Source organism: Paroedura picta, chromosome 4 (assembly GCF_049243985.1).
Source record: "Paroedura picta isolate Pp20150507F chromosome 4, Ppicta_v3.0, whole genome shotgun sequence".
Taxonomy (NCBI): Eukaryota; Metazoa; Chordata; class Lepidosauria; order Squamata; family Gekkonidae; genus Paroedura; species Paroedura picta.
In genome coordinates, this window is record NC_135372.1 from 59,778,182 (window position 1) to 59,801,524 (window position 23,343).

The following is a 23,343-nucleotide window of genomic DNA, read 5'->3' on the forward strand; positions in this document are numbered from 1 at the left end:
TACAATGCAACAAGGATAAAGAAAAAAAAGTAGGTTGTACTCAGTAATATGTTACGAAACAAAAAGGAAAAAATGCCAAGTTATAAGTAATAGGTTTATTTTAAGAAGTCCCTACATGTAGGGTTTGTCAGGGAGAATCAGAACATTCACCTGGTGCTGGAACTATATACAACAAATGAATTCTATCTATTACTTATCACCTGGCAGTTTTTTCTTTTTTTGTTTCATTAAAATGCAACAAACCTTATTTTTGTTGCTCTGATTTTGAAGACTAAGGGACTTGGAACAGGGAGGAAAATGAAAACAGATAAGTAGCTCCAAGCCATTGTTTATCCTGTATTTTCAAACATAAACCATGGTTTGAGGTCCAAACTGAACCAATGTGCACAGGTACAGAAATATTGTCATTTCTGTGCTTAGTGGTATGTATTGTAGCATGTAGATATGAGAAACTATGCTAAACGTTGTAACAGTGAAAACTGAACTTTCTATTTGTGGATTTATTACTATTATATTACCATTCCTTATAGTGCAATCGGAGTCATGACTGTTCTGTAATGAATCCCAGTACGTTCAGAAGTGGCTTACTCGCAGATAGGTGTGCATAGAATTGCACCTCTAGTGTGTTATATTTTTGAGGGGGAGGGAACAAGTTTGCACTTTAAAAGGCTCATGTTGCTTTTACAGAAGTTGATTCGGACAGAAAATGAAAAGCTGCAAGAAAAAATAATCTAAAATGGAAAATAAGATTGAAAACTATTCTGCCATTTGGAATACAAGCTTCAGCATGTGAATTTCTTGAGCAGGCGTGAGTAAGTGCAGTGATGCATAAAATCTGTGTTCATTCTCAGGAGAGGAGAGGTTTGCAACACTCTTGGGGGATTCCCTCTGGCTGACATACAAACAGTATTGGTGGGGTCCAGAGGGAGCTGTGTTTAGTTCTCTTAGGGCCCAATTTGGCAAACACTTATGCACACGACTGATTTCAATGGAACTACTTGCATGAGTAAGCTTATTCAGGTATATAAGTGTTTGCAGGACATAGCTGTAAAAAAGACTGGGTACTGACTTAATCTTTCATTTGTGTACATGGTCTGAAAAACTATAAACAATTTCACAATAAAAATGTTGACTGGGGTTACTGTTAATGTTAAAGCTAATGTTAAGGAGCTGGCCAATTAAACAAAGGACCTGAGCATTAAGACTTTGTTGGGCATAATAAAAAGTAGACCAGCTAGTAATAGTACTCACTCTGAAGGCTTTAATCTCAGCGCAATCCTAAACAGATCTGCCCGGAATCCTGCTCTCAGGTCTATTCAATGTGGTTTACACCGAGGAAAGTAGTTTTAGGATGCCATCATCTGCCACAGAAAATAAAATAACGTTTATAATTTCTTGTTGAAAAGAATAAAGACGTCACTCCAGTACACATCAGTGTAAAAAGCCAGTGACATTTTTCTTAAAGCCCTGTTTCCCGCTAAATATTTTGTGATGATTCAGTCTTGATGTTTTGCAGCGCAATTCTAAAAATACTTCCTGGAAGTAAGTTCCTCTCCATAGACCTGACTGGGACTCCTTAGGATTGCTAGCTTAAACTCCTGTGTTGTTTGTTTGTTTTTTATTCAATGGGAAACTTCCAAAGAACTTCTCAGGCTTTTAACAGATTTGTACATAGTTGGGATATGTCTTATTCTATTGTTGCATGGATCATTGACCCATGACTTTCTGGTGTTCGTGATTTTTCTAGTCACATTGCTCCAAAACATGTAGGTTTGTGGCTTGTTATGTGATCTCTGTGAGCTGAAAAGACTCCAAACATATGGCTGATCAGATGTTAGGCTTGGGGGAAATCAAAAATTAAACTGTCTCAGAGCTGTTGAGAGGCTGCTTTGCTATATATTTTATGTGATTTGTGTGTTTGTAAGTTGAGGGAGATGCCATCTTGGGAAGAGTCTCTAAGAAAAAAAAGCTCTGAAAAATGAACAGTTTGTATGGTTGCTTTAATCTTTAAAGTCTGGTCAGCTAAAAGCAGATGTTGCAAACTAAGATGGAAATTTGCCTGAGGCCAAAAGAATTGGAGAGCACAGTGTTTAATGTTAAGAAAAGGGAAAGCAGATTCCAAAAGTACACTGGGTACAATCCAGTTAAAGTAAAGTCCTTTTATTTCTCATTGATTTCACAGGGAATTGTCTAATTTTATGCCAATGCAATTACTAGAGCTAAAAGTGCTTTCACAGGATATTGTCCATAATACTTGTATACATGAGGCAAACATACTATGATCATGTGTTAGTGTTTGGTTGTGTATAGTTTCTGACAGTTAGAATTTCATGACTGCTGACAAGGCATTAACTGGAACATTTAATACATTTCTAGTTATTCAGTTGTTTTCTTTGGTAGTTGCCCTCAAGGTGGCGGCATCAGGAAGTTGGGTCAATTGCCCCAGCTTAAGTGGTAATTTTTTTTTCCAGCCAATTCAACCATGTGTTTTACTAATGCACATGTATGTTGCCTGAGGTTCTTCTGATAGAGTAATATACCACACCATCATGAAAGTGGAACATTTAGGGGAGGAGCCCTCCACAAAGAACCTGTAACAGTAGCCCTGTGTATATTTTAGAATTAATATTTAAAAGACAATCCACACTTCATTTAATTGATCACAATGTTCCTCTGCTATTGGTGAAGGAATTCCATATTACATGGAGTTGGGATTACTCCTTTAATTCCTGTATTTCAGATAAATGGACTTTTCTGGAAGATAAATCATCATTAACTGTTCCACAAAAGGGCTTTGTTCACAATTGCTCCAAGTAATATATTCCCCTCCTGTGTCTTTTGGCTTGTCTTATCAGTCCTTGAATAGCTAAGGATTCAGTTATATTTGTTAAGTTATTGCCACATAATGTGAAACTAAATTCTAAATGTGTTTCTGGTCCATCACTCTCAGCCTAACTTGCCTCACAACATTGTGAGGAAAAAATGGAGAGGAAAATGATGTAAACTACTTTGGGTTTCCTCTGGGAGAAAGACAGAATATTAATGAATATAAATAAATAAAATGAATGAGGCCTTGCAAGGCTTTTGAAAGAACAGTCTTTCTTAAGGAACTACAGTTCCCAGAATCCCTCACCCCTGTGCCCTTTGTTCCCTAATATTTTTGATACTTTTAAAAGGCTTCTTATTAAAGCTGTCTGACCTTCTGTATATGACAGTCCCTGCTTGGTCAAAAGAGAAAAAAGGTGAAATCGGTTGTTGTTGTTGTTGTTTTTTTAATACGGTTCAAAGTGCTTGACTGAGGTAAAAGCCTTTCCAGCTTGTCACCAAATGATTTCACCATTTCAAGCAGGCAGTGGAAGTCAACATGATTATCTGAGAAGAAATGTGATTTGACTTTTCTGAGGTGAAAATTTAGAGGGTGGGGGTGGGAGTAGCTACAGCCAAATATTAAGTGAATTGGTGCAAATCTATAAATGGAATCCATAGTCATTTAATTCTATATGTGCGGTTTTAAATGCCTAGATTGCTTGTTGCTTGGTTCAGATTTAGGAGAACAAATAGAGAGGCATCTTGCATTAGACATAGATGACTTCCTTCTATGTATGAAGGTTGAAAGGAAACTAATCATATAATGAGATCTTCACAATATTTATTGTAAACTGTAACTTTTAAAGGTTTATATTTACTTACAAGCAGATCACGATTATTAAAATTAATTCCCATTATTTTTACAGTTTATTGACAACCGAAATCTTATTTTTTCAAACAATGATGGACACAACCTTTTCGTTGGATAGTTTGTTTTTTAAAGGACCAGATGAAAAACATGAGTAAGTTAGTGCTTTTTTCCTTGCTTAGCTCTGTCATAATATTTCAGTAAAATATTTTTACTTTAATGAGCTATTGTAATGAGCATCTTGTAATCGAGAATGCATCAATCATTAGAAAAATTGATACTCCGTATTTCTATTTTCATATTCCACAGAAAATAATTGCAGACTCTTATATTCCAATCCTAGTTTTTAAGTTATTTAACATTTTGGGAAACATTAAGATGTTATACATTCAGATATTTTATTGCCCTGCCTTTGGAATTGAAACCAATATACAATATATATCACAAAATATCACAAAATATCAGAGTACTTCTGAGTAGACCTCTTTAGAATTGCTCTCGTAGTCATACAATTGTACTCCACTGCATATCAAATTCACATTTCTTTAAAGTAGGTTGACAGAAGCTTTACATTTACATTTGACACATCAAGCATAATTTTGAAAGGGATAATTTAGAGGTGATGCAACAGTCAATATGTTATCTTGTAGTTTATCATTAACTTGGTAGGAAACACCTATTTTTTTTTTGTTTCGTGTTAATACGTTGGAAACAGATATCTAGAAAATGAAACGCCAACAAACTGGTATTTTGCACCTGTTCCATCTGGTTTGGAAATTCCACCAGCTCAAAATCTACAAATTGAATTTGAAAAAAATAACCAACAAGGTAAAATGTTTTGTACTTAGTTTTAGATCTTAAGAACTAATAGAGACCTTAAGAATTAATATGTAATTGCCTACTTCAGCTATCTCAGCCTTTGTGTACTGCCCCAGAATGAATAATATCTGAGCCATCTCTCCCATGAAGCAGTCCATTTTAGTTGCCCAGCCATTGAGAATCATCTTGAACCCTGAGAGAAAGGCCCAGGTCTGAAAGTGCCGTTCTCTTGTCACAACAGCAGGGGGTTTGTTTGTGTGTGTGTGTGTGTATGTGTGTGTGTTTCTTTTTTTTGGCAGAACACCATTATTGGTTATGGAAAATGGAAGGTTTTTGCCCATTCTTACTTTTAGTTGCAGGTGACTACTTTGCTGCCTTCTCATTTTGGGGATCCATTGACCTACAGGAACAAACTTGCAGACCTACTAGCTAAGAGAGCTGCCACATTCAGAGGCAATAAACCTCTGAAACTGATTCCGTACAGGTTGAAAAGGCCAAGGGGGAGGTCATATGGAAGCGGGGCAAATTTCCACTTTACATGACGCAGCCACTGGACAGGCCCCTCCCTGCTGCAGATCAGGTCCTCAGTTACTCTGGGCTATGGGAATGTGGGAGAATCTGTGTTCCCTTAGCTGCTGTGGGGGCCATCAGGGCTTTTCCCGCAGCAGGCCCATGTGGACAGGGAAGAGCCTGGCCTTCGAGTCCTGGTTCCTCCCCGCCCTATGGTGTCCCAAAAGGGGCAAAGAATGCCCTGGTCAGCTTTGCGGTGCTTTGCCACACCACGGGGTGGACCACGACATTATTTTGCCAGAAGGTAGGAGTGTGTGGAATACAATCCCACTCTCCTTAAAAATAATAAAATCCTGCTGGCACCCCCTCCACGTGGCAGAACTTTTCCGTTGCTGCTTTTTTTCCTGGGAGGACACATTTCGGCACCCGAGTGCGTGGCGGTGGCCTGGTGCAGCCATTACCATGCAGAATGGGCCTGAGTGTCAGTGCCAGGAAGCAGCATCACAAGCTGCTCTTGGGCTCTGTGGCTGTTTTGGGGCCTTCAAAGTAACTGGCCACTGAGAGACAGGTTGCTGGACAAGATGGACCACTGGTCTGATCCAAGAGGGCTTTTATGGGCTTGGGAGAATGACAGGGAATAGTTGTTTTTGTTACTGGGATTTTCATTGTGCAATAAATTGCCACATACTTCATCCCCTTATGAAATTCATATAGGTTCTGTGGAAAGTACAATTTAAATACATTTTAAATATGAGTCTTGTCCCATGAAATGAAAAACATTACAAATAAGACACACATTGTAGTTATCACTGAACAATGGGAAGGCACTATAAAATAATTTTTCTTTGAAATAATATTGCTCATTTTATTGATTTAACAGACAATTGATATTCTGCATGTTTTTCTTTTGGTGGCATATGTCTGAATAATTATAAACCATAAGTAATATTGGGGGATCAAATCATAAAATGTGTCAATATGTGCATTTTGTTATAAATTATAATGAGCAAAAACCACCAGTAGCTAACTTTAGGAGAGATAAATTAGAACTACTTCCAGCGCAAAGAATATAATTGATTTAATATTTTTTCATTTTAACCTTGATCAGTATGAATAAAGAGTTAATGTGTTTCAAGAAATAATTAATTTTTCTAGATGAATATGATGATGAAAGTACCTGCTCAACATTCAGGAAAAGGTACGAGCTTTTTTGTAGCCAAGTATAATAATTCATCAAATACTGAACGCATTTTGTTTTAGATACATTTGTCAAAAACTGAATTTGATCTTTAAAATGAAAGTGCTTAGTAGGGCAGGCATTTTCATTACTATTCTTTTGAATGTAAGAAACAACAGAATATTTCCTTTTTGTGATGTTTTAGTATAGAAATTAGATTTGCTCTAGGCACTACCCTTTTTACAAGGATTTAAACACAGGATTTAGTTTATTACTTTAGTAAAGCAATAGCGAACTTCTGTATTCACTGTTAAAATCCTGTAAAAAGGTAGTCAGTGGCATCTTCATCTTCATTTTTATTTTTTATAGTTTTGCTGTCTCACATGTAAATGTCAATCACAACATTTCCATTCTCCTTCAGCGGAAAAGTCATTCAAGCTGGTTAGGTCATACCTCCTCCTGCTCTAGGCAGGATTATTCAAATTCTTATATGAGTCTCCTGGGTCAGGCTGACCCTCTAGTTTCAATAGCCTGGCAGTTTCAGCAGGAGTCTAGTTCCAGTATTTGGGGAAGGAAAGCTTACCCTTTTGGAACTCCTTTCAATAGAGAAAGACAATGTTCCCAGTATGATAAAAAAAAAAATTAGAGAAAAGCTTCTCCTGTCTGAAGCTTTGGGACTAGAGATGGCAAGTAAGGGATCAAAAATCATGGCTGCCCCCACTGCAAAAACGGGAAGACCAAAAGCTTTGGGTCTCTCTGTTACCTTAATGCTGCCAATGCCAAAAACCTCCTTCTTAGATTGGAGTTGATGATGAAAGGCATATCCAGGGGGTGGCAGCCAGGGCATGTGCTCTGAGCTCCACTTGATAGGGAGGTGCAGGAGACATCCATGGAAGCTGCAACCCGTGCCCCGCCTGCCATTGAAAGGGGCCTGCTGCAATTGTGAGAGGCCTGCCGGTGCCCCTGGGTACCCCTGTGCATTCCCCTGTGGGTGGAGGACAATGGACTGGGGTGGTAGTCCATTTGGAGACCATGAACCCAAAGTGGGGCATTGTGCTCTCCATGACAGCACAGTGCCTGATGCCTTTCCAGACTAGCTCAACCCCCCATGGCCTTCACTACAGATTGATGGGGGACTCCTGGCCTGAAGCAGCTGGCCCCGCAGCCACCACCCAGGGGGAAGACAGTGGGCGATTGGACAGGGCCAGGATGCAGGGTGGCTATGGGGTTCATGTCCCCCCCATACTGCATCACCAAACCCTGTCCCCATGTCACTAAGACCTGCTCAGCTGCCTCAGGTGCAAAATCAGCTAGGTACACCACTGTTGATGATAAAGGACAGCTTTTCAGAGAATAGGAAAAAAGATTCTTTGTTATAAATTTGTAATAATTTTAGTTTAAGTAAGTAATGTTATAAGCTTGGATTAATTGGTAGCTGTATGTGTCTTTGTAATGGGAAAAAAACATTTTTTCTCCCCCCCCTGAACTTTTATGTTTTACTTTATCTTTTCAATAAAATATAATTTTTAAAAAAGGAAGCTTTTGGATCCACAGAGCATGGCTTGGGCAAGTCTGGATGTGAGTTTCCCCCTCCCATTTGATTAGTGGAAATAGGAAGATTGTGCATCATATCCCAAGACTGGTGGCTATACAGCTGGGCTGGTCATGAGTCAAGCCCGTGGGGTCTGGAAATGAGACAGAAGGCAATAAAGAAAAGCCAGGGGAGGCAGATCAGCTGCTTGATGAAGAACAGCTGGGCACAGGCCAAGAGGTTGGGGAAAGAACAGAGACACAGGAGAGTAATGAGTCTCTTGAGCAGGGGAGGAAGAGACAGGGGCATGACTTAAGTCTCAAAAGAAAGTACCCAACTAGCCATTTGTTATGGCAAGGAACTGTAAGCTGAGTTCCCACAGGATGGGGACTGAGGGACAAGAACTCCTTGCATAAGCCATGGCAGGATTTGTGTCTGTTCCTCAGACAGTCCTATTTGAAGCCCAGGCACAATCTCAATCAGGGTACAAAATGACTGGGTACAAAATGAGACTGCTATCACATCCACACCTGTGCACCAGGAGTGAAGTCAGTTTCCAAGCCTGACACCTGCCTGCTGATAACTGGTTTTGCCTGACTTCTGCCTGCCAACAAAGTATGGACTGTTCCCTGACCTTGTTGGACTCCTGCCTGCTCTGGCTTTGAATGATACATGATTCTGTCTGTATCTGCCTGCCTCGGATCATGGACTGCTTGACACTATGAGACTCCTAGCTGACAACATCAGTCTTCCTGACTGCAAAAACACTGACTACAGCGTGTTGGCATACTGCCTGATCCTCTCCAAGATTGATAACTCAGACCTGGCTGCCTAGTAACACCACCACTTGAGCAGGGAATGCCTGAGCCAAGTGCTGTTTTCGGCCAAACCATGATGGCCAATCACAGGTCCTCTCCCCACTGCCACAAAGTTTGTTGGTGACTATTTAAAGCATGCCTGAAGGCCTGATAAACTCTACATGGCATCCATGTCTTCTCCCCCTGCCTTTTTAAACCTTGTTTCTCCCAAATGGTGAATTCAGCCTGCACACCACATTGGTCCCCCTTGTACCAAGTGATGTTATCAACACTTATGTGAACTACTGAGGTCCAATTGTCAAGGAATGTTTGCCCCACTGGTAATATGGTTGACGGCAATCCAGTGATGACTAGTGGCCAAGAATATGGACAAAGTAGATGCCAAAAAAGAAGGTCCCCCTCCCTTTCTGTAAAATCCTCTTCTACTTGGAAGGCCTTGCTCTTATCTAAATTATTTTCAGGTTTTAGATGCAAAATTAACCATCATGAAGGGGTCTCTGAGGAGGAAAACAGATCTTCCTCTTTCACAGCCTAGTTGGAGAGGCAAGTGATCCAAAGATGAGTCTTCATTTTAGGGACAGTGTTGTCCCAGGCTTAGATTCAGAAATGGGAGAGCCCCCCTCAACTAAGGGATCCATTGCAGCCAGCTCTGACAGAGAATTCAGGTGAGGACTCTGAGTCACAGGACAGCTTAACTAGGTTTTTTCAACTTGAATAATTGCAGCATTTACTAAAAAGGCAATATTGACCTTAAATTAACTAGACACTCCCTCCCCCCAATCCCCCCCCCTGAAAAAAGATAATTGGTAGATACCATGGAAGACCTTAAGGTCCCACTAATTGATACCCCAATGGTTGCTCCTCATTCTAGAACAGTGCCCTTGAAAGTTGGAGTAATGCCGTGAAAGATTCAGTAAATAAAAACCCTTAAAATTGCATAAATACTTTTATGTATTTGGCCAAGGGACCAAGCCCTATGAAGATAGGTTGAGGGACTTGGGAATGTTCAGCCTGGAGAAAAGGAGGTTGAGAGGGGACATGATAGCCCTCTTTAAGTATTTGAAAGGTTGTCACTTGGAGGAGGGCAGGATGCTGTTTCTGTTGGCTGCAGAGGAGAGGACACGCAGTAATGGGTTTAAACTTCAAGTACAACGATATAGGCTAGATATCAGGAAAAAGTTTTTCACAGTCAGAGTAGTTCAGCAGTGGAATAGGCTGCCTAAGGAGGTGGTGAGCTCCCCCTCACTGGAAGTCTTCAAGCAAAGGTTGGATACACACTTTTCTTGGATGCTTTAGGATGCTTAGGGCTAATCCTGCGTCGAGCAGGGGGTTGGACTAGATGGCCTGTATGGCCCTTCCAACTCTATGATTCTATGATTCTATGTTGCAATTAGGGCTTCTACTGTATTGTCTAACTGCACCAGAGTATTGTGTTCTGGGCCAACAGTCTTCTTCAGGATCTGGATATTGATCTATTTAAGAGATTTCTTTTAAAAATTAAAAGAGATGCAGAAATTGCAGCAGATGCATATCATGATGCCATGCAATTTTGTGTCAGAGCACAAGTGACTAATGTAGTGGTCAAAAGAAATGTGTGGTTAAAGCACTGGAAGGCTATTTTCAAACTGCATTTGTATTCCATTTTAGTAACTGGTTGCTAATGGATTTTTCTGACATTTCAGACAAGCCTGTTTTATTAATTGGCTGCTGGTATAATTTATTTACCTGTTCACGTGCTTTGGGTTAGCAAAGTGTGGTTGAGCTGCCTCTGTGGGGAACTGCTTTTCCCCCCTTTGTTGTGCTTCTGAATTGCTGTGGTGTGCTTTTTAAAATATCCATAGCATTCCCTCCCATTTCACCTTGTGAGTTTTTGTTGAACTTTCTAAGTTGAGCACTATAGCGCTAAACCAATATAGCTCTTCAGTGCTATAGCAGCACCACTGAAATGCCTTTTTTTTCTTGAGCATTTATGGTTATGGAATTCCCACCTGTTCAGATTACCTGGTTATATAACCAGCTTAGATGACTTCCCTCACTGAAGGAGAATGAAACATTGAAACTTACCTGAACGTTTCTTTTCTTTAGTGGGGCAAGCCATCCACTTCCTATCCTCCTCTTAAAAGAATCATTAAATGGGCAAGATGCTGGGCTATATAATAACTGGAGGGTCAGCTCCCTTCTGTTCAGGAGACTCCTACAGCAATGTATATAACCCTGCCTGGAGCAAGAGGAGGCATGACCTAACCAGCTTTATGACTTCTCCCCACTGAAGGAAAGAAACCTTCAGGTAAGTTCCAGTGTTTCAATACTTGAATGGAATTAAATTTATATTCTTGAATACAATTTGTGACTGTCTCAGAATATCCAACATTCCTGTATGATTGCCAACATAATGGCTGAATAGCTTGACACACATCTGGAAAGATGCCATGCAAGACTGTATTAAGCTTGCTGGGTAACAAAATCTGATTTTGTTTTTAACAGGTGTTGGAAACTACACAATATTATAATGGTCTTAAAAGAGAGTGTATTTTGCATGCATGTGTATAATATGAAAACATCCTTTTGCATTTGTTATAGTTTATTTCAACCAACTGATTATACATATGCAAATACAGACTGCAAGGAGAACACCAACACAAAGAGAGGAATAGATGCATACTGTAATATTTCTAACAACAAAGGGATGAAAATGGGAGATCTATGGAAAAATAATACACAGATCGCACAATGTTCAGGTTTTAATCTGCCTAGTGTAAATGATATTTTTTCTGTTTCTGCAAATGGAGAGGGAATTGAAAAAGTACAGTCATTTCCTTGTGTTTCAAAGAGCTCTAGTGTAGAAGGTAAATTTATGGATTTACTCTATAATTTTTTTCTGCAAAATGTTTATTACAATATAGTCTGCATGCAGTATCTATGAATAATGTATATTCATGAACTGTACACTAGACAGAATCAAAAAATACAGAACAGTTAAATCTGTTTGAGTAATATCAAGTACATAACATAGTATTCATGTAGAAGGATAGAAGCAGATTAGAAGAAAAGATGTTATTCACAAAAAGTTTACTTAAAAGTAAATTAAATGCAAGTAATTATAATTAAATGTATGTCTCAAAGAGCTTAGTGTGTGGTTGTTTTGAGGGACAATAAGATTGGCAGATACAATCATGGCAACTGATGAAAAGAAAGTTATGCATTGTCTTTCCATTTCTTCCTTTGTCCTAGTTTCTCTTTCTCATTTCTCCTTATATTTTATCATGTTGTACTGTTGTAATCTAGAATGATTTTCTCTTCCCCTAAGCAACTGTTTCCCCTCCTTTATACACTGGTGTGGGGAAAGAATATGGTAAAATGACTCTTAATCTCTGAAGTACCCTTTAGAAATTTCCATTTCTATTTGGCATTTCCTAATTTGTTCTTTGCTGATTCTTTAATTTATTTGCTTATTCTCTGTTCTTTGCTCATTCTCTTACTGACTTAAATAATCTTTTTCCATTTTGGATTTTGCCTTGGAACACACCTACCTAGGAAAGACAGCAATTGAAATGCCGTTCACATGTTGTTAGGTTTTGTGCTATCATGCTATTATGGTAGTCATTAACAACTGAATTGTCTTGTGCTCACAGGAAAATCCAGTTGTGAATGGTTAATGGAATGCCACGGTAGCTTAATATCAAAACATGTATGGGTGTGGTTGAAAATTTCTTGGGCCTTGTTATTTCAAAGGATCTTTGAATGTCACGTGTACTGACAGGCCAAAGAGAGGGGCGACTACATTAAATAGCAACTGGAAGTTGGGAAACAAGAGGAAGGGCATACTTGTGAATTGACAGGGAACAGATTCTGGAATTCCTCTCTTCTTTTAATTTCTATGCTAAATTCAGGTTAGGGATAAAAATTCAGCATTTAATCCATACTAATATGGTATCTTTGTAGACATAGAAATGACAAGACAGGCTTGACTTCCAGGAATTATCCCTATCCCCAGAATAAATCAGGATATGGGAAGCCTTGAAGTCTTTAAAATATCTTCAGCCACAAACAGGTGAATATGAGCTGATGTAATGACTCATTGAGTGAAGAAGTGCTATAGCTTGTTTTGTTCATCCTGAATCTATTGCCCATCACCATAATTGGGTACCCCTGAAATCTAGTATAGTGAAGGAAGGAAAAAAAAGTACTTCCTATTCCTTTTCTTTCTCCTGTGCTTAATTTTACAAGTCTCTGTCATGTCACTTTCCTTATAGGAAAGGGACTGCAACTCTTTAATAATTTTCATTGCTCTCTTCTGCACTTCATCTACTTCTGCAATACCTTTTTTGAGATCTGGTAACTAGTACTGTATGTAGTATTTAAACGAGGACTCACTCTTAGTTTTATATAAGGGCATTAATATTTGGCTGTTTTATTTTTGATCCCTTAATGTCGAGTTTTCCTTTTTCTCTGCCATTGCCTACTGACTGCACATTTTCATCAGACTTTCTATTAGTAACCTAAGGTGTCTTTCAGATTCAGCCAGTTTAAATCATATAACAAGTATTTTTTTGTTCCAGTGTGCATCATCTTGCACTGTTCAGTATTGGAAATAATTTGCCACATTGTTGGTCACCCAGATTAGAGTGATCCTCTTGATTATCATCTGTAAACATAGTCACTATACAATTCCAAATAATTTATTATAAAATTAAACTGCTCCATTCCCAATACTGATTCATGTGGGACCCCCTTCTTTATTCCTTTCATGGGCAGAACTGCCAATTTATTCCTATTGTTTAACCAGTTTGTAATTCATAAGAGGTCGTGCACATTTATGGGTACTAATTGTTCTACAAGTCCAACAAACAGAGCATAAAGGCATTCCTCTGATGTTGCCTTCTTCAGAGGTTGTCTCATCCTCCTACCCCATAATTGCTAATTTTACTTAGGAATCTTCAGTGAGGGACCTGGTCAGAAACCTTGTGGGCAACCAACTATCTAGTGCAGTGGTTCCCAACCTTTTTATCACCAGGGACCGGTCAATGCTTGACAATTTTACTGAGGCCCGGGGGGGGGTAGTCTTTTGCTGAAGGACGTCACTGCCGCCTGAGCCCCTGCTCCCCTTGCTTTTCCGCCGGTGCCTCTGACATTCTGCCGCCCACTGGGGGTGCTGCCAGCAGCAGCTGTGCAGTGCCACGCCGAGGGGCAGCCCCAGCCATGGCAGCCACTGGAGAGCACCAAAGGTGAGCTGGCAGCAGAGTGGCAGGGCAGCCCCTGAAGCAGCAGCCGGGGAGGAGGACGAGGAGGAGCCGCGGCCCGGTACTGACTGATCCATGGACCGGTACTGGTCTCCAGACCGGGGGTTGGGGACCACTGATCTAGTATATCTGGGGCACCCTTAAACACATGCTTAATCCTCTGAAAAAACTTCAAAGCTAGTGAGGCAGCATTTCTCTTTGTGGAGGGTATATTGATTTTCCCTTAGGCTTTTTTCTTCTGCATGCTTAATACTGCTATCTTTAATAACATTTTCTGTTCATCTATCCAGATCAGATGTTAGACTTAACTGGCCTATACTTTCCTAGATTTCTGTTAGACCTCTGGACAGTTTTCTCTTCTCAGATAAATTCAGACCTCTCTTAAAAGCTAGTGTATTCACTTGCAGCATCACTGTTACATGATTTATGGAGATGTATCAGTGGTAAGGATGTTCCATCCTTAATGTATCTGTTGAATGTATAGTTGGCACATAAGATAAATTGTATAGAAAAGCGTATCACATACAAATCGGTGTTTTTCCAAGTTGTACAGAAATTGTATTTTTTGTGTGCTTTTGATATATATGATAATGAAAACAAATATTCATTCATTAGGAACAGTTAAAAAGGAATTGATGGTTTTGCGACCTGTGACTGAAATACGTATCCTTTATATATTGTGATCTGCATTTTTAAGATATGATATGAAACATAATCCTAACATGTTTTCTCAGAAACCCCACTGGACTACACGTGGCTTGCTACTGATTAAGTATGTATAAAATTTCAGCTTTAGGAATGCTTCAGATATTGCCATAGACAATGGCTTGGTTTCATGGAAAAGAACCTGGGCTCATGTTCTTCCTCCTTACTTGCCTCACATGTTACTTGATACTGACTTTTGCTTTTGTGGCTAAATATAGTTTGTCATTATCATAACATCCTAATATAAGCACTCAGTTGCTCTTTTCCCTACAGTCCAAAATTCCTAACCAGGATTTAAAATCATAGTTGTGAAACATTTTTCTGTACCTCTTTTTAGTTTTAAGTTATAATGCTTTTTGAAATACTTTACAAATCTGGTTATACTCTGAAGATTCCAATTTATTGGCAAAATAGGAAAGTGTGAATAGACTCATTGTACTACGGTCACCATGATCTCATACTGAGGTCATCACAGTGTAGCTCATGAACCACAGGTAGGTTTCTGGCTGCTGCAGAGATCTACTTAAGGCTTTTAAAATGTTTTTAATAGGATTTTTCTCTGCACTGCTTTATTGATAGCGTAATTTCTGTTGTTCTTCCTAGTCTATGTTCTGATTTTAGGAGGAATTGGAACTTGATAACATCCCAGGATGGAGAGAGTAGCCTGGGATATTTTTCATTTTACTAGTAGGTATTTCAGTACTACCTTGGGATATTTTTCATTATTAGAAGGTATGTGAAAGCCTGGAGGGAGAGAAACAGAAAAATTAAGAAAAAATGTTTTTCCCCAAGACCTTTTCATTTTTTCCAACAGTGTTGCTGCATGTCTTTTGCTTCTAGAACCTTCCATGGATTTTGAACACACATTCACAAGGCCAGTGCATATTATAAATGAATGAATGGGTGTATGGTACAATCTAGTGGATAACTGATGTGATAATTTTTGAGATTTTCTAATAGGTATTAGACTCTTGATTGGGCTAGAGCTTGAAGCTTAAAAGAGCTCTGCATGATTCTAGAAGCCTGTTCTCCATGTATCTTCATTCTCTATATGTATGGTCATTTGTGACTTGAGGTCTATGCGTATGCACTACTGTATGCTTCCTCTGTGCAACCTCTTCATAAAGAAAGAGAATACAAAGTACCTTTGAAGCACAGGTCATGTACCATACATTAAGTTCTCTGTATGTTCCAGAAAGAACCGGAGCTCTTTTTTATATTGCTTAATGTGCAGATCAAGACAAAATGTGAACTGCAGTGTAGTGTTTGCATTACTTCATGAGATGCATTAAATTGCTTCATGTAAATATAACAAAATCAACTTTGAAAAGAATTAATATTTATAATGGCAAAAGCTTCTAGCGCCCTCAAAAAAAATAGGAAGATAAGTTTCTGGAAGAGCTCGGTTTAAGTTAGGAAGGGAAGAGACGGTTAACCTCCTTTGTCCTCAGTCTTTTCTGTCAGCTTTTGTGTAAGAATGACCAGCTGCTGCTGCTGAAGGGTAGACGAGAAGGCTTTGTGTCTTTCCCTCTGCATGTGAAAAGCAGGATTACTTATAAACTAAACTATGTTTAGGATGTGTCTTCATCTCTAAAACTAAAGACAGTTTTATTTAGAACTGTATTTGGACTAATTTAGTTTTTATTACTTGGTTATCCTAATTGAGATTTCAAGCTGTCATTTTGCATGTCTTTTATAACTATTGTTTTATTTATATTGTGGGTATTTCCGCACATCAGGAAAAATAGCATTACGCCAGCTGAATAGTGTAGTGCTAACTATTATCGCGCCTCCCAGCCACTCTGCACCTTTTTGCTGTCTCGTTCTTGTCTGCCACCTGTTCATGCTTTTTATGTTCCACAAATGCTGCTGGAAATGGCGGAAGAGAGCAACATGCTTTATACGTGACTCTCTTCCGCCTGTCAATCAATCCAGGCAGCCAATCCCCTTTCTTCATTTTTTAAAGGTTCCGCGATGCCCGCTAATATTTTAAAATTAATACTTCTCCTTTTAAACGCATATGCATCTAATCATAGATGCATATGCATTTAAATGGAGAAGTATTAGTATGCATCTAATAATAGATGCATAGTGCTTTTTGAATGCCACTTCTTATGGAATCATGAGTTTTGATACTTTTAAAAATTAGTCTCATTCTTGATTTTTTTTGGGGGGGGGACTTCAGAGAGGCATGCTTTGTGTCACAACTTTAGGGAGGATTTCTGGCATCACCTGCACGTTTGTCTGCTTATTCGTTGCTCCAGGCTGTTCTCCATTTTTGTTCAAAATAGGGAGGCGGGTGTGAGGGCGGGACATTGGGGGTGAGATAGCGCTTCTTCATCTCCATACGTTTCTTTTGCTGTGACCTACTAGTTGTCCACTGGGGGAATAGCGGTTTTTAGGAGGGTGAATCTTATTTATGAGATTCCCCAACTAGCTTTAAAATGGCGGATGTAGCAAGCAGTTTGCTGGCCAGTTGCAGGAGGCCATAATATAGCGTCTTCATAAGGTAAGCATGTCACTATGTTTATCGCGTGCAGAAAAGCCCTGTAAGTCCCCCGAGTGCCACAAGGTTGAAAGGCAGCTAAAAAAAGTTAAATAAGCAAAACTGGGTATTTTTGTAATTATTACTTCACTGCAAAACATTTTAAAATATACTTTTGACTTTATAAATGTTCATTGTGTTAATGGCTATTGCTAACTAATGTATGTATAATGGATTTTGTGTTCTTAAAGTGATAAATAGTATTGAAGTTTGATAAGTAAATCATTATTGCAAGAATTTCTGCTTTTCCTATGAATTCCTGTCTTCTTGTTAGATTTTTAAAGAAAATCAATGGCTTCAAATTAACTGGAAATTTTCTATTACAACTAAAATATTTCCAAGCCTTTGAACAAATACATAAAAGTAGAAAGTCTATAGTTATACTTTTGTAAAGTTATACTTTTGTTGATTCTTCAGTTAATAGTTTGACTCCTTACTATGATTTTAAGCTGCTCAGTTTAGAAATATTTTCAAAGAGTTCCCATATTTTAATTACATTCAGTCCAAGGCTCTGGATGATGTAAGTATAGATTAGTTTTAAATTATTATTATTATTCATACATTTATGACAATGTAAGTATTTGTTGCTAATTTCATAAAATTTTACTGTCCTGTTCCTCCAGACTAAGCCTGTGCAACTTGTGACTCACTAAATTGAAGAGAATAGGGCAATGCTATGAAACTAGGCCCTTCTAAACCCATTGACTACAAAGGAATTTGATGGTTGTAACTGTGTTTAGGGGTATACTGGTAGACTGTCATGCATAGAGGGTAGACTATTTCCCTGCAGAGAGAGAAGTGTAGGAGTGCAGTGTCTGAACTATTTGCTTGCTGTATCATCAAGTGAAATTAGTGCTTAAGAAAAGCATACAAAGCAATGCATCATCATATCATAACCAACCATAGCAATAATTGAGCATGCATTTGCAGTAAGGTGCAGTCAGTGGCGGCTGGTAAAGCAGTATGCAAGTTGGATCTGCTGACCAGCACTACAATTCAGGGAGAGCATTAAGGTCACTAGGTCCTAAGCTTTGCCTTCAGGTTCTCAGATTTTCATCAGGGTTTCAATATACATTAACAAGTTGAAAACACAGGACAGTCAGATAGCCCACACACTTGATGGCTTCTTTTAAGACTACCTATGCCTGTCTGTGGTAACTACTACAGGTGTAAATTGGAGTTGGGACACTGTAAACTGGCACTTAAACACTACATTTTATGTTTAAGAGGCAAGCAACCAAGAGACAGACCCATCAGCCATGGAATAGATGGAAGTATGAAAAATCAAGCTGACGATGGCAAGGATGCAAACTTGTTCTTCTTTATTTGTAAAAAAGCATGCACAAAGCCAAGATGAGCCCTGGAAGAAAATTGCCTATCTTACTTAGCCTAGGCATGGCTAGTGTTTAAATGATTGATTTGCTTTATTACACAAATGTAGTACAAATTCTAAGTATCCGTATATTTATGCTTCAGCGCCACTGATGAAGGTACACATTGAAAACAAGCAATTTTCTTTTGGGGCTCATTTTGGCTTTGTGCATGCTATTTTACAAATAAAGAGAACATGTTTGCATCCTTGCCATCGTCAGTTTGATTTTTCATGTATCCGGTTACATCTTTCTTTCTTTCTTTCTTTCTTTCTTTCTTTCTTTCTTTCTTTCTTTCTTTCTTTCTTTCTTTCTTTCTTTCTTTCTTTCTTTCTTTCTTTCTTTCTTTCTTTCTTTCTTTCTTTCATGTTTAGCTGGTAACTTTACCACAAAGTTAATGTCTATGTTTTTAAAATTTGTGTGGTGAATTTTATATCTCTTCAAAATCACAAATGTGGCTTCACAGATTTACATACACCATATATGGAAGTACTACCTTTCACGATACTAATCCATGTGACATTACCAGGACGTGCCATGACATCAGTCATGAGTTTCAGAGTTTGTGATGCTGGAGACTTGAAAACCCTAGTGAGTGGGGAGTTTATATCTTGCCTGCAAGCAACAGAAGGCAGAATAAAAGGCACGGAGATGCCTTTGTTATAATTATACAGACATGCAGATGCTTATTGGATACCTCATTTTATTGACTGCAACAGCCTGTTCTTTCTCTAGGAACAGCTATTAAATCAACTGCATGCTTCTACAGCACTGACTAAGGCATCTCCTGCTTTTCTCACTGCCTCTCAGCGCTTTCAGGAAATTGTAAATATTTCTCTTCTTCGTCAGCTGCCCCAGAGTAAAAATCACTGGTTCCATCTTGGAAGCCATCAATACATTAGCTTAGATTAGGTTAGAGAACATTAGATCTCAGCATTAGATTAGATTGGAGTTTCAGAATCTTTGAACTCATCACTTATGTAAGATATGCTGTTAAGAATTCTGTAGAATTAAGTCTGTTACAGGATGTGACCTTGTTTCATTGAGTATGTTTTGAATAGTTTTCACTCCACTTTTGTTATAATGATTTGGAATTTCTTCTGAAAATATTGTTGAAGATCAAAAATTATTGTATACTTCTGTCAATGCCCATATACTTCTACGAGTGCTGCATTTTCCTGGGACTTGAAAATATTTTTGTGTTTGTAATACTGCATCAGTCTTTGCTGCATAATGGCCTTAGTTGCTGCACCACGTATTCTTCATAATTATTCAGTGGCAGATATCAAGGGGAAAAGTATTGCTTCTATTTTACCTTTTTGCTCTCATACAAAATAAAAAGTTCACATCTGGTAACACAAAAAAATAATCTTTGAAAAACTGTATTAGCTGTGATTTGGTAATACGTCATCAATGCTGAAACAGTAAATTCCTTGTGCATCAGTATTTCTAAGTAGATTAGTTAGAACAGATGCACCCAACTGTGTATGTTGCATTTACTACTATGTTCCCCCCCAGCTCCTTTATACAGACAGAAATTTTGTGATTTGTGCTCCAACTGGTTCTGGAAAAACTGTGATGTTTGAGCTTGCAATTACCAGGCTGTTAATCAAAGTGCCAATGCCCTGGCTAAATATTAAAATTGTATATAGTAAGTATGCTATAATTTGAAAGAATTTGTTGTTATTATTATTATTATTAATGCTCAAGAATGTATCTGTGCAGATTTCTGTAGCAGGAAGGATACTGTGGCACACCACCCTCCTAACTGATGTGGAACTTGTACATACTGTCTAAAGAAAGTTGGACCAGAGGGGTTCTGTCTTGTTCTCCTTGACCTCACTGAACTTCCAAGCTCTTGTTATTTCTGAAACCCTGGATTGTAAGCACCCAGGAAACCTGTGTGCCTCTTGCAGAGTCAAACTCCATCTCCAGGAGTTAGACAATAGCAGGCAGCTGCCATGCCACACTCAGAAAAGAAACACATCCCAGCAGAACCATGTGCTCCTAGAACACTCACCAAAAGCCTTCCTAGGATCAGCTGCAAGTGTAAGGTAGAGCTGATCTTCATTCACATATTGGCTTTACCATATGATGAATAAGATGTGTCTGCAAGTAGATCTTCAAAAGTTTAACAAAATATTTATAAACTAGAGACAAAGCCCATGTCAGGGCTGACAGACTAGCAACGAGTCTTCTGAATTAATAGAAAGCTTTATTGCTAAACAGGAGATACTGTGCCACAGTATCCTTGACTTTCGTAGTCAAATCTAATCAATACACAAAAAGCAATCACTTTTACTGGTTCTCTTTCCTGCCCCAAACTGTACATTTTCCCAGGGAGCAAAAGCCCCCACCTTCAGGTGCCAGCCTGGGCTCCTTTCCAGGAGAGATAACTGGGTTCTCTTGGCCTTGGATGTTACACAGCTACCCCACCCAGAGATAATATAGTCTTGCATAATTGTTACAAGGAACTAAATCAAACAGACAGTTCAGGGTTGTTACAGAGTCAGTGAAACAGACACACATTGATACAAGATGGAACCACTCAGGTCAAGTATAAATCATGGCAGTGATCATGTGATCCTGACAGCCCATTGCATTCAGGAATACAAAGGGATTGGGGGTGGGAGTGGAAGAACTCTGCGGATGACCTCTCCCTCTCCCCAGGACCTGGAAAGGTTGCAGGTTGCAGGGAACTCGGGGATAGACAAATAAAGAAGGAGAGGAATAGCAGTATATGTAAAGAATGTGTATACTTGTGAGGAAATACATGTGTCTGAGCATGGAAGGTCAATTGAGAGTCTTTGGGTAAAAATAAAAGGAGTAGGAAATAATAATGGTATTATTAAGGCAGTCTGCTAAAGCCCACTAGGCTAGGCAGAGTAATTGGATGAGATGCTCCTAGACCAGATTACAAAGTTCTCAAAGAGGCAGGATGCAGTCGTCATGGGTGATTTCGATTACCCAGATATCTGGACCAACTCTACTAAAAATGAAAGGTCCAATAAATTCTTGACTTCTCTTGCTGACATCTTCATTTCTGATAAAGTGGAGTGGGCAACTCGGGGGTCCGCAGTCTGATGAGGTGAAAGTAGTGAGCACACTTGATAATAGTGACCATGTTATTTTGGAATTTACAGTCTTGGAGAACAGAAAAGCTGTATGTAGTCAGACATGTTGGTTGACTTCAGGGTACCAAATTTTAACAAATTTAAAGTTATGCTGGGTAGAATCCCATGGTAAGAAAAATTTAAGGAGATGGGAGTTCAAGAGGAATGGGAATTTCTTAAAAGTAAAATACTGAAGGCACAATTAAACAATTCCCTTGAGAGTGAAAAACAGGAGGAAGCCAGGGTGGCTCCATAAACAGCTTTCGGAAGAATTGAGTAATAAAAAAGACTACTATAATTTAGGAAATAGAAGGAGGGCCTTATAACCAAGGATAAACAAATAACCGATCCTTGTAGGAAGTGTTAGAAAAGCTAAAGCTCAGTAGGAGCTTAGGCTAGCGAGAAATGCTAAACACAACAAAAAAAGTTCTTTAGTTATCTTCAAAGTTAGAAAAAGAGTAAGGACATGATAGGACCACTGTGGGGATAAGAAAGTGAAATTGTAACAGGTGATGAAGAGATGGCTGAACTGCTCAATTCCTACTTCTCAATCTTCTCTTGTGAGGGGAATCATGCTCAAATCTTACCATGTGATGCAAAATGGGAGTTGCAGCTTAGGATCACTGTAGGGTAGGCCATAAACACCTAGTTTCCGAGGGTACTAAAAGAACTTGCAGATAAAATTTCTGAATCTCTGTCCATTATTTTTGGAGAAGAGGTGAAGTGCCAGAAGATTGGAGGCTGGCAAATGTCCCCATCTTCAAGAAAGAGAAAAAGGAGGATCTGGGTAACTACCGACTTATCAGCTTGATGTCAATACCTGGCAAAATTTTAGAACACATCATCAAACAGTCGGTCCTTGAGCAGCTAGAACAGATGACCGTGATTACTAAGCGTCAGCATGCCTTTCTCAAGAACAAGTTATGTCAGACTAACCTTATATTAAAAAACTGACTCCTTCCTGGATCAAGGCAATGCTGTGGACATATTATCTAGCTTTCAGTAAAGCTCTTAATAAAGTTCCATATGATATTCTTGTTGACAAATTGGTAAAATGTTGTATGTAGGTGGATCAATAACTGGTTGACAGATCGCAGCCAAAGGATGCTTGTTAATTATTTGTTACCTTAGGCAGGTTGTGTTGGTGGTGGGTTGTTGTGGCCCTTGCATGGCCAGCAAAATGTTGATTGCCCCTTTGGAGTTGGGAGGGGAATTATTTCCAGGTGACCTGGGCCAGGGATTCTGGGTTGTTTTTGGTTTTTTTTTTTTTTTTGAGGGGGGCATCATCTGGGCATGGAATTGGGGTCACTGTGGATGGGCAAGTAGTTGAGTTTTCTGCATTCTTCAAAGGGTAGACTAGATGACCCTGAAGGTTCCTTCCAACTCTATGATTCTATGTTTAGGAATGTACTGTTAGCTTGGGAGGAAAGAATAGGAGAATTTTTGAAAACCTCATGTTATTTAGAGATTTGTTTAAATATGACATTTTTTATTTTTTCCTCACTGCTCTTTATTTATAGTGGCTCCAATAAAAGCTCTCTGCAGTCAGCGTTTTGAGGACTGGAAACAAAAATTTGAACCCATTGGACTTGTCTGTAAGGAACTAACAGGAGATACAGCAATGGATGACTTATTTGAAATACAACATGCTCACATTATTTTGACTACACCAGTAGGTTTCACACATGTCTTGCAAGCTTCCCTTTTAAAAAGATGCTTTTTAATACATAAGAATAATTTCTTACTGATACTAGAATAGGGTAAAGCTTTCCTGGGGAAAGACTGCTGGGGGAGGGAAGGAGGAAAAGCTGGTGATAGGGATAGATTCTCCTGGCTTTC

At 38.9% G+C, this 23,343-nt stretch overlaps 1 protein-coding gene across 6 annotated transcripts in view; it reads left to right on the forward strand.

Moving 5' to 3' along the window:
- Positions 1 to 657: 657 nt before the first annotated feature.
- The window catches only part of HFM1 (helicase for meiosis 1), a 68,902-nt gene continuing 46,216 nt past the window's right edge, over positions 658 to 23,343 (forward strand). Inside the window, exons 1-9 of one of the 6 annotated variants that reach the window (XM_077333045.1) lie at positions 658 to 812; positions 3,735 to 3,830; positions 4,392 to 4,504; positions 6,161 to 6,203; positions 11,112 to 11,377; positions 14,387 to 14,434; positions 17,471 to 17,541; positions 19,910 to 20,042; positions 23,025 to 23,176. In XM_077333045.1, the coding sequence (XP_077189160.1) occupies positions 3,769 to 3,830; positions 4,392 to 4,504; positions 6,161 to 6,203; positions 11,112 to 11,377; positions 14,387 to 14,434; positions 17,471 to 17,541; positions 19,910 to 20,042; positions 23,025 to 23,176 (888 nt within the window). In that variant the 5' untranslated portion in view covers positions 658 to 812; positions 3,735 to 3,768. Of the gene's footprint in view, positions 813 to 2,414; positions 2,455 to 3,173; positions 3,243 to 3,300; positions 3,404 to 3,734; positions 3,831 to 4,391; positions 4,505 to 6,160; positions 6,204 to 11,111; positions 11,378 to 14,386; positions 14,435 to 17,470; positions 17,542 to 19,909; positions 20,043 to 23,024; positions 23,177 to 23,343 lie in introns of those variants that run through there. The other 5 variants (XM_077333047.1, XM_077333048.1, XM_077333046.1 and 2 more) reach the window with 5 other exon arrangements.